Source organism: Euprymna scolopes, chromosome 15 (genome assembly GCF_053919585.1).
Source record: "Euprymna scolopes isolate OS-2025 chromosome 15, ASM5391958v1, whole genome shotgun sequence".
NCBI lineage: Eukaryota > Metazoa > Mollusca > Cephalopoda > Sepiida > Sepiolidae > Euprymna > Euprymna scolopes.
Window position 1 is genome coordinate 72,483,751 of NC_136496.1, and position 14,436 is coordinate 72,498,186.

General features: G+C 32.3%; 1 protein-coding gene across 17 annotated transcripts in view; it reads right to left on the reverse strand.

The window, feature by feature from the left end:
- The window catches only part of LOC145293901 (uncharacterized), a 213,439-nt gene that overhangs the window by 41,545 nt on the left and 157,458 nt on the right, over positions 1-14,436 (reverse strand). For 8 of the 17 annotated variants that reach the window (XM_080140683.1, XM_080140689.1, XM_080140685.1 and 5 more), the window contains one exon: positions 1,012-1,185. The exons of 5 other annotated variants lie outside the window; for them this stretch is intronic. In XM_080140683.1, the coding sequence (XP_079996809.1) occupies positions 1,012-1,185 (174 nt within the window). The remainder of the gene's footprint in view (positions 1-1,011; positions 1,186-14,436) is intronic. 4 more of the 17 variants (XM_080140691.1, XM_080140693.1, XM_080140688.1 and 1 more) reach the window with 1 other exon arrangement.

A 14,436-nucleotide genomic window follows, 5' to 3' on the forward strand; every position in this document is an offset into this window, starting at 1 on the left:
AAGATCATGTTGGATTTTTCATTTAATTGTAAAAAAACTTGGATTTTGCTTATGCAAAAAGAGAGGGAAGCAAAATTTGATATGGCAAAAATTTCTGTAATATTTCATTCACTAAAATCTTTAACTTAAATTCTGTTTGTGAAAGTTGAAACGATATATTAAGTAGACGTTTTTTTCCGTAAAATTGAACCTATGTTTATATGGACAGAGACACACACTATTACACATGGCAAATAAAAAAAAATACAAAAACATTTTTTTCACGTAAAAAGAAATCACTCATCACCAAAAATAGTAACTTAACTTGAAGTAGCTAAGAAAAAGAAAAATTATTAATGAGACAGGAAAAAGAAATAGATCTGGCTTGTATATAAATTTTACCAAAATACCCCACCCGAATAAGCGAGATATTACAAGTTAAAATTGAATATAATTTCACTAGATTTACCTGCTTTCATACTTTAAACTAAGCTAATTATTGATATCTACTACCAAGCACCAACTTATTTTTACACATTGTAGTGATTAACAATGCTAACTTTGGATCTAGTATCTGATGCTGAAGTTCTGCAGGAACGATTACACTACTAGTACTAAAACTGTCAGGAAAACAAAGTGTGTGTGTGTGGGGGGGGTGTCACAGGTATGTCTAGTTGTTGATTAATTGTAATTTGTAACATCCAAATAATAAATGATTTCTTTTTTCTACTTTAAAGAAGTTAAAAATAAAAAAAAGGTTGCAATTTTTTTAAATAGGAAGCATTATTTTAAAATACAGAAAAGGTGTATTTAATTTTTTTAGATATTCGTACTGAATTAAAAAATTGGTTTCTGCATTGTGTGGAAGCATCTTAATCGTAACCAGCAAAACTAGCCAGGTTTACATAGTTATCAACAGGTTTGTTGTGTTAAATAATGTTATGGAAATGAAGAGAAAAAGAAAAAAATGGAAAGGGTGTGTCAACAATGAAGTGATTGTTGGTCAGACAAAAAACATGCAGCAGCCCTTACCCAACTTTTTCTTTCATTAATAACAAGTTCACAAGGCAGAAAACTGAGTGGTACCGTAGATGTTGACGCTTTAGGTTGAGCGGGTGAATATGTATCTTCATGCAGTAAGCGCTCACTCCCAAAATAATTGTAGCAGTTCCTAATTAGACTCTCCATGTCACTTGTCCAAGATGGCTGAAACAAATACAATGCAAGAAATACAGAAATGAATACTTCATATGCCGAAACACACATGAATGACTAAGTTGGCTGCAAAGATGTATATCTTTATATGCATCGGATAGCACAGATATTACATTTTGCAAACACTAGTAAAATTAGTTATTAGTTTCATTAATAGTTATTAGTTTTATTAATAGTTATTATTATTAGGAAAGCAACAAAGTTGCATGGCTTATTCGCCAAAATAATTTGAATGAATAAGCGAAATGATCTTCTGATTTAAAAACAAACTTTTCTACAGAATGATTTAAGTATAACAAAACTTCATATTGCATATTACTTAGCAGTGCTATGCTTTAGAAGTTAAGTGTAGATCTATGATTACGGTTCTGATGTTTTTTAGCTGAGGATTGATTTAGATTATTTGAACTACTATTTATTATCTTCATTTTGGTCGATGTTACCTCTGACACTCTATAGCATATATTGTCGAACTCAGGAATCTGCACAGAATTTCTAACATGTCTGCAAGGATACATGGCGCAATGGATAGTACTCAATAAAATTCAGTTGTAAAAGTCACACTCTTCTGGGGGTTGAGCGTTCAATCCTCAGTGCAGGTGACACCCAAAATACAATTGCAAATTACTTAGAAGACTTCTACAAAGTCATGGCTGACAGAATGAGAGCATGCTACCCTTGTGAAGTAAATAAAGAATTTAATTCAAAATTTTGTGCAGATTCCCGAATTTTGACAGAAAAATTCCAGAGTTTGATAAGATAAACCTGAAGTTACATCGACTGAAATGTGAAAATAACACTGAAGATGAGAACAATAGTTCGAAGAATCTCAATAATATAAATAGATTAATGATTTGAAATACAGGTTTTGACCATATGTCCGCTTATTGCTCCATCTATGGGAAGTGGATCAGATTAGTTTAATCGTGTGATGTGAAAATGATTTGAAGTTAGATTTTAATTGCAGATTTTAGAAAAGAACTGTAAAGCGTCATAGGAATTTCTTATTAAAGGAAAACCGATACATTTTTTAAAATTCAATATAAAAAATATTTAAAGTTAAAAGTTGTTATCTCTGTCATAAGTACATGAGCTATATGTTACGACGAAAAGTCCAACAGAAAATATCCTCAACTCTGATTCACGAGAAATAGTGTCGGAACAACCAAACAGAGAGATTGCAAAAACACTTTAGCACTGCCATTTCTTTATCTTTCTATATGATTTTGTTCTTCGAAATGACAAGAAATCCAAAGTCAAAATCTAAAACTATTCTGTTTTTTCCCAAAACTGAAATCGCAAAAGACAAAAAAATCTGGAAATGTTAGTTCTATTTACTGTGAAGATACGCAAAGGCAAAGGAATGCACACGTTGAGGATTGGTCAAGATAGTTTCATCATAGAGAGTTAAGCAAAGAAGCAAACAAAAAAGAAAAGGTCAGAACTTTTTAAAAACTTTGACTACAGAAACTATAGTGAAAGAAGTTTTCACTTAGTCATGTCTTTCTCTACTTGCCTTCCCATCAGGGCAGAGTTAAACATAAGGTCAGTTCTTAATGCGGGGGAAATCCATCTCTCTAAAAAAGAGCACTCTGATTGGGACAAAAATAAAAATTTCCTTAGTTTAGAAGGATTTCTCTTTTACTGACTGAGGACAGAAAAGATGAAACGTCGTATTAGAATAGATGCTACACTTTGCTCCTAGTTAGAATACCAAGAATAGTCATATTTTTTTTTTTTTTTTTTTTTTTGCCTTTCATGAGAAACGATATCTGTCATGCTTCAATTTGAAACAACATTTACCTTGTAAACAGCATATATTTAATGGACACGTCTGAAGAATAACCATTCCTTTTTTTTTCTCTATTGCTCCTTTTTTATAAGTTTGTCAAACAATTATGACCTGTAGGAGAATTGTGAAGCACAATTTTGTTCGCATATTGTCTCAGCTTTAAATCAATAAAAAATACATTATTTTTTCTATATATTAAGTTTCTAACAATTTTCTGTGCTAATTGTAAAAAAGCATTGTTAAAAAGGACAAAATAAAACTTTCTCACCAATTAGAATAGGTATTGTAAGCGATTAGTTCCAAGTTACTACAAATGTTAATAGACAATTTTGCAATTTAAAAGAAACTTACAAACAAGTAAAAAAAAATCATTCAAATGTATTGGTGTAAAACTTGTGCAACAAAAGGAGAATACAAGTTGAATCTGTTAACACAAACAGTGGAGGAAATTTTAAATATGAAGGAATATAAATATAAGATTTATTTGGAAAAAAATCTCATTTTGTTTTCATAAACAAATCTAAACATAATATAATATGCATTAGGTTTATATGCTTGATAACAGGATGTCATGGTGACAGATTCTGGAAAGAGTCGGAACTGGACTAATAAGTATGTGGAAATTATTAATCTTTATTATTATTGAATATTGGAAGACTTTAAAATAATGGAAATTTGTGGAATTCTAAGAGTCAGGGTTAAAATTGGTTCAATTCTAGGAGTCGGGGTCAAAATTTGTGCAATCCTGGAGTCTGGATCAAAATTTGTGGAATTTTAGGAGTCGGAGTCAATATTTGTGGAATTTTAGGAGCCGGGGTCAATATTTGTGGAATTTTAGGAGTTGGGGTAAATATTTGTGGGATTTTAGGAGTCGGGGTCAATATTTGTGGGATTCTAGGAGTCGGGGTCAATATTTGTGGGATTCTAGGAGTCGGGGTCAATATTTGTGGAATTCTAGGAGTCGGGGTCAATATTTGTGGAATTCTAGGAGTCGGGATCAAAATTTGTGGAATTTTAGGAGTCGGGGTCAATATTTGTAGGATTTTAGGAGTCGGGGTCAATATTTGTAGGATTTTAGGAGTCGGGGTTAATATTTGTGGAATTCTAGGAGCCGGGGTCAATATTTGTGGAATTCTAGGAGCCGGGGTCAATATTTGTGGAATTCTAGGAGCCGGGGTCAATATTTGTGGAATTCTAGGAGCCGGGGTTAATATTTGTGGAATTCTAGGAGCTGGGGTCAATATTTGTGGAATTTTAGGAGTCGGGGTCAATATTTGTGGAATTTTAGGAGTCGGGGTCAATATTTGTGGGATTTTAGGAGTCGGGGTCAATATTTGTGGAATTCTAGGAGTCGGGGGGTCAATATTTGTGGAATTTTAGGAGTCGGGGTCAATATTTGTGGGATTTTAGGAGTCGGGGTCAATATTTGTGGGATTCTAGGAGTCGGGGGTCAATATTTATGGAATTCTAGGAGTCGGGGTCAATATTTGTGCAATTCTATGAGTCGGGGTCAATATTTGTGCAATTCTAGGAGTTGGGGTACAGAATTTGTGCAAATCTAGGAGTCGGGGGTCAAAATTTGTGCAATTCTAGGAGTCGGGGGTCAAAATTTGTGCAATTCTAGGAGTCGGGGGTCAAAATTTGTGCAATTCTAGGAGTCGGGGGTCAAAATTTGTGCAATTCTAGGAGTCGGGGGTCAAAATTTGTGCAATTCTAGGAGTCACGATCAAAACTTGTGCAATTCTAGGATTCGGGGATATAAATTTGTGCAATTCTAGGAGTCGGGGATATAAATTTGTGCAATTCTAGGTGTCAGAATGAAAATTTGTAGAATTTTAGAAGTCGGGGTCAAAATTTGTAGAATTCTAGGAGTCAGTGTCAAAATTTGTGCAATTCTAGTAGTTTGATTTTGATAATTTGAAATTCTTGGAGTCAGTGTAAGAATTCTTTGAAACTCATCCCTTCGACTCTGCTTGATAAATGTAAAAAACAAAAACAAAACAAAAAAAAACACTCACATCATTTGAACATTTTTGCAAAATTCTAAATCACTTTTAATAACAAAATATTCAATGCTCCTCATCTCATGAAGAATAAGAATATCAATTAAAAATACAAGTAATCACATTAAACGCTGAAAAATTAAAAATGATGTTGAAATTAAGATTGCGAGTCAGAGTTGAAGTCGTAAGAAAGAATGTTAGGGATTGAAATTGAATCTTTTAATTTCTGGCGAATAAACAATCTGATCTTATATATAGAAATTTTGTTTGTTTGTTAGCCACAATGTTTTTTTTTTAAATTATTATTTAATAAATACATTGCGAATTTTATCTCATTTCAAAATATCAGAGATCTTAAATGGAAAATATCGCATTAATTCCCAGCAGATCCTATGATCGGAAATTGAAACCGAAACCGTGAGATCTTAAGTCTGGTGTTCTATCAACTGAGCTAATTGGACTTTCTTATAAACATTACCCTAACAAAATTATAGCTTTGGTGTGAAGTCATAGATTCATGATTTACATCAGGATTCAAGCATTAAATGATAATAAAAAAATAAATGAATGAATAAACATTATCAATAACATTGGAAATTATTTTAATGGATCCAAACAAGTTATTTTTCTTTAACTACAAATTGACATTAAAACAATATAATATATATTAGGACTTGGGTCCGTCATACTTCTAGTATAAGTAAGACAAAGAAAAAAGAAGAAAAGCCCAATAATATTTTAATTGCATTAGTAACTAGTTACATCTACCAAACATTGCTTGGTAAGTGTTCTTTTTTTTAGTTAGTTGGAGTTTTTTGTCCCAAATATTAAGATTTTTAAATATCATTCTGAAAAAGTTAAATTTAATTAGTACAGTTTTGTTTGGTTAATAAATTATTAAATGAACCAATTTGTTAGAGCACTTTAATTATTTGTTGTTATTTTTTTAATTTTTTTTATACAAAAAAGAAATACTGATATCAAGACATGATAAAAAAATAGGACGTTTATTTCTTCAGGTTGAAATTTTATCATCTGACCTATTTCATTGGGTTATTAGTGTGTATGTGTTCTCTCTTTTGTTTAATTTTAATTCAGTCTTAGTTCTCAAAAAGTCAAGGGACTCTTTCTGGAACTAACCTTTGATCTCTATGTCAGATGCACAGATATTCAAATATCCCATTGCAGTTCTTTTATCTTACAAACGTTGAATTAGTATATTAATCCCTCCCCCACCCCCACTTATTAGCCAGTTAACTATGTTACAGTATATCCTTCTTTTGCTCTCTTGTTATCACTGGATTCCAGGACAAGAATTCATCTAGTCTGGTGGAGTATCCAACTTAGTTTTGTTATTATAGACAACATCACTTAGAGAAGGTGCACCAATACTTGTATAAGTCAGTGTAGGATAGCTATACCAAGGGGATATAATTTGGACTTTGAATAACGTGTTAGTTCTTTTTCTCTCAAGTTTATTTTTATAACTTCCTCCCCTAGTTTTTCTTATTCTTAACCTGTGAAATGAGCCTGCTACCTTAACTTTTCTACATCTACTAACCCAAGAACTAGCATTTTTTTTCAATGTGGCCATACCATTTAAGTTTTGTTTTGCAGACATTTCCTTGTACTGATCAGATTTAATCTCCCTCTGAGGTCATCAGAATCTTTAAGAGTCACACTCCACTCTCATATCATTTCTCTCAAACCTCACGTCAGCTTTCGTTTCCATACATCATCACGTTGCGTACACATGCCCGATAGACTCTTCCTCTTAATCGACAATGGTTGTACTTTATATATTAGATACATAGTGGAAACAATGTAGATAGCCTTAAGATTGCCTTTGCTACGCATTGCGATATTTCATTTCTATAGTTATGCTAGCGAGTCATGTAAGCAAGAACATTTATGATTTTTTGTTGTTGTTAGGATTCATAACAATAAATATATAAATAAAAAACGTTTTTCCTCGTATTGCTGAAGTATATTACATAATTTAGGTCACACTAATAAACAGTAAACATTTTGTTTATAACTTTCACTAAAACTTTTTAAAACCTTTTTTTCACTCTAAAAAAAAAAAAAAAAAAAAAACATATTGTCACTTGGAACATAAGGAGCTACTATTTATCATCATATCTAACATGGAATTGAGCAGCAAGATGTTTGTTCACATTACATTTAAATTTATGCATGTTAGTAGAGTTAGGGAAGCAGGAAACAGAATTCCAAAACCTAGCAGTTTGAGGAAAGAAACTATTAAAATTGAAGCTTTTCCAGCATTTAGGCACCTCGACAATGAAGAAGTTGAATTTTGCTGCTCAGCGGATTAATCGGGAGTATGTATGTCGAGAGAGCATAACTGCTATGAGTTCATCAGAGCACATTCCAATGTTGTGAAAGATTTGTTCTATGTAGAAACCAATATGGATTCAATGAAAGGTTAAAGATTTTTAAATTTCAAGTCTGGTCCAAATTTTACAAAAATAAAATGTGCATATTTACAAGATGAAAATTGTGAGATTTGAACAATGTAATTGGTAATTATTGATGCATTAGTAACTAATTAACAAGTAACATTCATAATATCTATTGTTCAAATCTATCAGGGTTCGTACATACTTTCAATGTCCATTTTCAAGAACTTTTCAAGGCTTTAAACCAAAGTTTTTCAAGGCCTTCTCCAGACATTAGTCAAGTTTTCAAAACAAAATTTAGGGGTTGTTTTACAATCCACAGCGATTTGAAAAAAGGGTAAATCAAATATATAACAAACAAACCAAAAACTATATGACCCCCCCCACCACCACCAATGACTGATGCCTTGAATTTTAGAAGAAAAATAAATATTTTCCACAAAAGGTGTGTTCTTCACCCCTAAAACACCCTGGGGTTCAAGCCCCAGAATTTTCCCAGGGTCAAATATTATGTTTCCAGATGTATATCCATGTGATCTTGCTTTTGGGTAATTTTCAGCAAAATCTAATGGTCAGAAAAGAGCTATTTTTTGCCATTTTGACCCTTTTTTACCCCCTTGTGACACAACCTGAATTTTTATAAAAAATCCAAGAATGTTACATTTCCTCCTTTGGGTAGTTGTAATTTCATGCAAAATTTCAGAAAAATGTAACAAGTAGTTATTGAAAATTTTGGGAACAAACGGATGAGGGGGGGGTTGCAATCATTTTTATTTATGGCAGTGGCCACTACTCCTTTCCCCGCAAAATTAAATTATAAATGAAAGCAATATATATATATATATATATATATATATATATATATAGTTCTAAGGGGCAGATAACTCCCCATATACTTCTTGTATCGGGGGAGATAACGTATTCCTATACAGTTAGGATTAGCAAATTTGAAATTTCTTAAAGCATATCTAATAAGAGTTCTTATTCTAAAGTAATTCAGTGTCAATCACTAACATCTGCTCCGTTTATAAAATGAACATACAATTTTAATGAGAGTTGTCTTAAATATGTCATTCTATGCAAAAGACCCTCAGAATACAGAAATTTATAGATGTGGGCAAGAATGTGTATGGTTCATATGTCGCACACAGGCCACAGTACCCACCCTTGGTTTATGAACTATCAAATATAAAAACAAATAAAAGTTTACATATATAATACTATTGCTAGCAAAAACAAAACTGTGCTATGAAAGACATTTTCCTGCGTATATAACAATGAAAATGCTATAAAAGATATTAATAACATATTCTCTAATATTTAACAAAAAATCAATATCATGGATTTTCTTTCATAATGCATAGATTCAAAGCTCGAAAACAAAGTTGATGAGGGTTTCGTTTGTTGGTAACATTATTAGGGCTTTTCTTACAATTGATCTACCATGAAAAAAAAAACATCTTATTATTTCATTTTTTTAATTTGTCCAATTATAAGGGCTTTTAAGATACTAAAGCATTTCAATAAAAGACGAATAGTTTTTATGGTTTCAAAATTTTTTTTTATAATTACGGAAACCAGCCATTTTGTCTGTCTGTACGAGTCAACAGCAGAACAAAATGTGTGCATTTTTTTTCATGTTCACATGAAGCTGATTTTTTATGTTTTGTATACCAAAACATGAAATGCAGTGATCGTTTTGTGACTCTTCTCTTCCTCCATTTTGGCCTGATGTGCAAGGATTGCATGCGATCCAGCTGGTTGCTCCGTTAATCATTCTATAATCATCTGGAGTTTTACAGATTCACAGAACTTTAAGTGTTGACTTGATTTGAGGCAACATTCACCCAGGATGTTTTGAGCTTCATCTTCCCGCAGAACACATTGTGTCCCAGATGAATGCAGACCATGCACAATGGTCAGTCGCGGCCAAGATAGAGATAGGCAACCAGTTCCAGGGACACTGTAGACCTGGGATCAGTGCTAGGTTGATGATATATTACCAGGTCTTCAGTCAACCTTCTGAGCGTCTTTGCTAACTTTAGAGTGGTTCTGGGTTATGAAACAAAACGTGGCCAAACTAGTGAAGTCTCCTCTTTAAAAGAATTTGGTTGAAGTGGATGATCCTGCATCATTTACTGATTTGAGTATTGGAGATGAAATGGTATCAGCTGACTCGCAGAATTCGGTAGAGACAGTATGTCAAACATTACTTGGGTAAGTGGTCCAAATTTGAAAAGAATTCTTCTTAGACTTTGTTTCTATTCCGACTTTTTGGTCGCCAACTTCAGCTTTTCTGACTATCCTCTGCTGAACTCTTCAAGTGTTAGTTCTTTTATTGAGAACTTTCACTTGAGACGCGTTTCATAATTCTCTAACCAATCACAAAATGTGTGGTATTTTCTGCTTCTTAACAATTGATCTATCAATTAGAGCTTTTTTTCTCCCCCACCCAAAAAGTGATTCCTAATGCAATATGTATGCTGGGTCTTATTTCAAGAATAGCAAGCGGCTGTATTTGTTGACTAATAAGTATATTAGATATGGTAGGTGCACTCTCATAATCTTTTTTAATCTAACAACATGATTTGTTTCTTAATAATTGCAAACAAATAATTTTCTTCAGTTGTCAACGAGACATATAACCTTTTAAATTTTAAACACATTTGAGTTTCAGTACTTTCTATTATCTTAAATACGACATATACAATCTCTCAAATTTACTATTTTCATGATACTTGTTACCACAAAAGTATCTTGATCCTGATTTATATTTCAATAAATCTTTCAATAATAAATGTAACTCAATATTGAACCAATAAAATTACCTCATCCTGCCACACAATAGCTAACACCAAGTTTTGAGCTTTTGTACTTAGAGGATACCATTTTTCTTGAGACAGACAGTATGGTGATATGAGTGGCGGTCAAATATAACATTTTAAGTGACCCCCCCCCCAAAAAAAAAACACAAACTACTCATTCATATTATTTGAATTTTTCACATTCCTAATCTCAGGTGTTATTTTCACAACATTTTGGCCGATGTAATCTCTTACTTTTTTCTCTATTCTTGTATCATTTCATGTCTGCATTGATTTGATATTCCAGAATTTTGGAAAATAAAGATAGATACTTGGTTTATTGGTCGAAACATTGTGAATGTAACAAATAGGATAAGAATAGTAGTCCAAATAATCTAAATTATCTTGAAAAATCCTGAAACATAATATTTGTTTGGTATTGAAATGATTTGAAATTCTAAGAGCTTATGACTATTGGGATATTTAATCTAAAGAGTGGCTGATTAACAAATAATGAGACATTTTTTTTTTGATGCAATTGTAAAAAAGCACCATTGAGTGTTCGTAGTATGCATAAAATTCTTTTTAAAAAACGACGGCATTATCAAAGTATTGCTGATAGCCTCTCCCTAGGTGATCTGTGTGGAATAGTTAGGACTAGAATCAAAATATACTCCTATGGCACTCTGCCTATGATCAGTGTATGATCAGGATTGAAATTTCACTTTTCTACATTTCTACTTTCAGTTGACAATATTTAAGGACTGTGAAGCACGTACACGTACACACACACACACACACACACACACACACACACACACACACACACACACACACACAGTCGGTTCATAACATAAAATAAAAATCAATCAACTTTGCAGAATCACAATACATCTGATCCAAGACAGCAGATCTTTCACTCATAAAAAGTTTGATATCCTTTCAGGTAGAGATTTATAACAGTAACTGATAATTAAAAGGGCTTATCTTAACACTTTACTGCAGTCACTCTAAAACAGAACATAAGTGAATGGTGCCATCATGCTGAAAAGCTGAGAGCAGCAAGAATGTGACATGAAAGTCAGCCTCATGCATTATTGCCAAATGATAACGTATACCTGAATTGCGCTAGAATGTGTGGATTTTTTATTGGACCTTCTTCTCATATGAGAACCCACACATGAAGCCCTTGAAAACCCGTATATTCAATTTGAGTGATAGCCATGATGATGACTGCAGTCTGTATAGAGACACATGTTGGATAAGAATATCTACTCATTTAACTAAGAGGTTACCAAGATGTCAAAGAAAATCAGCAGCAAAATAAAGTTTTGCGACATCAAAAATGTGAGGGTCATATGACTAAAAACAATCAAGAAAACAAAGAAAAACAAAACAAATGGAAGATAATTCAGTAGTAAAAAAAAAAGCTTGAAAAGTTAAAAATTCCAACAAAAACTGTCAAATATGGTCAAATAGAATAAGAGTTTGAAAACTACAATGATCCAGTAGAGGTCTCAAATCATATTCAAGAGTTTTATATTAAAAAAAGAAAAAAGGAATATTATTAGATGATCAACACAACCTACATACATATTATCTGAATATAAACTTGTAAAAGGTTTTGCATTTCAAATTCAACATGTTTTGCAGTAGAAACAAAAAGGAGACACTGACTGATATAGATTAATGACGTTATCAACTATTTTATAAAGTTTATCAATCTAGGAACAAATCATCTCAACTAAGGTAAAACAATGGATAATCAATGAGCAATATGAAATAACCATCAAACAATGAGCAATATGAAATAACCATCAATCAATGAGCAATATGAAATAACCATCAATCAATGAGCAATATGAAATAACCATCAATCAATGAGCAATATGAAATAACCATCAATCAATGAACAATACAAATAACCATCAAACAAATAAAGGAAAGAGATGGTGGGGGTGGGGTGGAGATAGACAGATAAGGCAATCATCTGACCTGTGAGATAAGTATTTTTGTTTTTGTGTTTTCCTCATCAATTATCTGTAAAATGATTGCTCACTCATTCTTTTCTGTTTTGCTATTTCGTATCAAACTATATTTTAATACTTGCTAATAATTTATACTTTAGTTAATACTAGCGGGGATACCCGGCGTTGCCCGGGTGTTTGTAGGTGTGTCTAGGGGGACGGGTAAATAATAACCTTGTTTAAATATTATAAAAAAAAAAAAAAAAAACGATGTTAAAAAAATTGGAAAAATCAAAACAAAACAGCGACCCCCCCCCAAAAAACAGCGAAAAGCAGAAAAAAAAATGGCATAAATAACTGTCAGATCGAACCTGCAATCTTAAGATAACAACGCTGTGTATGTGGGGGGGGGTAGTAAATTAAAGAATAAGCGAAGTAATAACCTTGTTTAAATTAAAAAAAATATTGCTCAGGTGTTTAGAGGTGTAAAAGAGAAAAAAAAAGTTTTTGTAGGGTGGTAAGCTTGAACCCGAAGCCTCGAGGCTAAGGTGAAAAAAAAAGTCTGACACGTTACACCGATGCCAAAGAGACAAACAACTAAGAACTTAAAAAAAACAAAAAAAAAACAGCAAGTTAAACTAACATCAACGTTTTCTAGGTCAAACATGACGTCATTGTCACAGTAGTAGTAGAAAGGGAAAAATGAAGGAATGATTTTTTTTGCTAACCTCCATGTAGAAAAGGGTCCAGTTGAGGGTAAAGGAATGAATGTTTTTGGCCAATTTTTTTATATTTGTCGGCTGAAAGTTCGAGCTTAAAAATGATACCTATTTGGCGAAAATCCGTGGCCTCTGTCGAAAGTTTTTGCGAGAAACACAAACACATTTTCGCTTATATATATATAGATCTAATTCATAAGTGTGAAAATAAATCTAACCTAGCAGAAGTTATTTAAAAAAAAAAAAAAAAAAAAGTGTCTGTGTCATTTATTCTATACTGTGTATTGCTTTAACCGTTAGAAACATTTCGTTTTTTTTTTTAATTATGCATGCCGTATGGTCATCGTAATATACCAAACCCCAATACACAAGCACACACACACATGTTATATTATGTATCTATATAAAATTTTATGTATATATTTTCAGTATTTCTTTCAACAGTGCTCAATACGTTGGTAGAGCTAGGTAATAAGTTCTGAAAATATATATGGCAATCAAGCTACACAGAATTTTCCGCATTTCATTCTTGTTTTAGCTTGATAAATCCTCACGAGGATGAAATGGAAAATTCTGTGTAGTTTATGTATTCAATACTTATATATATATATATATATATATATATATATATATATAAAGAGGTATATTTGGTTTTAAAAAATATGGGAAAAGTGCTTAATATGCTAGTAGAGCAAAATATGTTTTCATTTCAACCTTGGGGATTTTTACTTAAATCATTATAAGTTGTTTCAATAGAAAGGACAATAAAATTATCCTACCAATCTCATCAGATGATCTAAGCGAAAAAATATATATATTATACATACACTTGCATAAATACATATGTAGAAAAATAAGTATGAATTAAATCCAACAAAATAAATGAAAATGTGGATGAACACTAAGCACAAGAGACAAAAATAAAATCAGCATCATTTCTGGGTGACTAACATTTCATCCTTTTTATTCAAAGAAATTTATCAGTGTAAAAACACAATTTCAATAATATTGATAAAAACGAAATACTCTTGAATAGAAGGGTATCATAGTGTGTCCAGGTAAAGGAGGTGGTAAAGAACCGGTTAGGGTTAAATGAATATAGAGGAATGTGTAAAGGGGTTAACAGCACTATTCATAAGCGGTGGAAAGGAGGCTAGAATTGGATAGATAAGAAAAAGTTCATATGTGTGAGATAACCAGTGTTAATATGGTAGGTGGAGTCTAAATGCCAATAGGTTGAATTGTGTTGATGCTTGTGGCAGACTTCTAGCTGTAGCTTAAATAAAGGATGTAAATGAAATTAGTGGAAGGAAAGGAATAAACCTTGTTTTATATTTATTTAAATTGTAGAAAAGAGAAAAATTAGTCTCATTTGTAAGCTCTAGGAATGGAGACAGTTTTAGATTTGATCTTCAGCAGATGTCTCTCTACTAACGAAAGGTTAAAACTGGTTGGTCAAGGATGAAGAGATCCAAGAAGAATGGAAGGGAAGGCGATCATATCCAGTCTTCCTGAGGTGGAGGAACATTTGACAAGG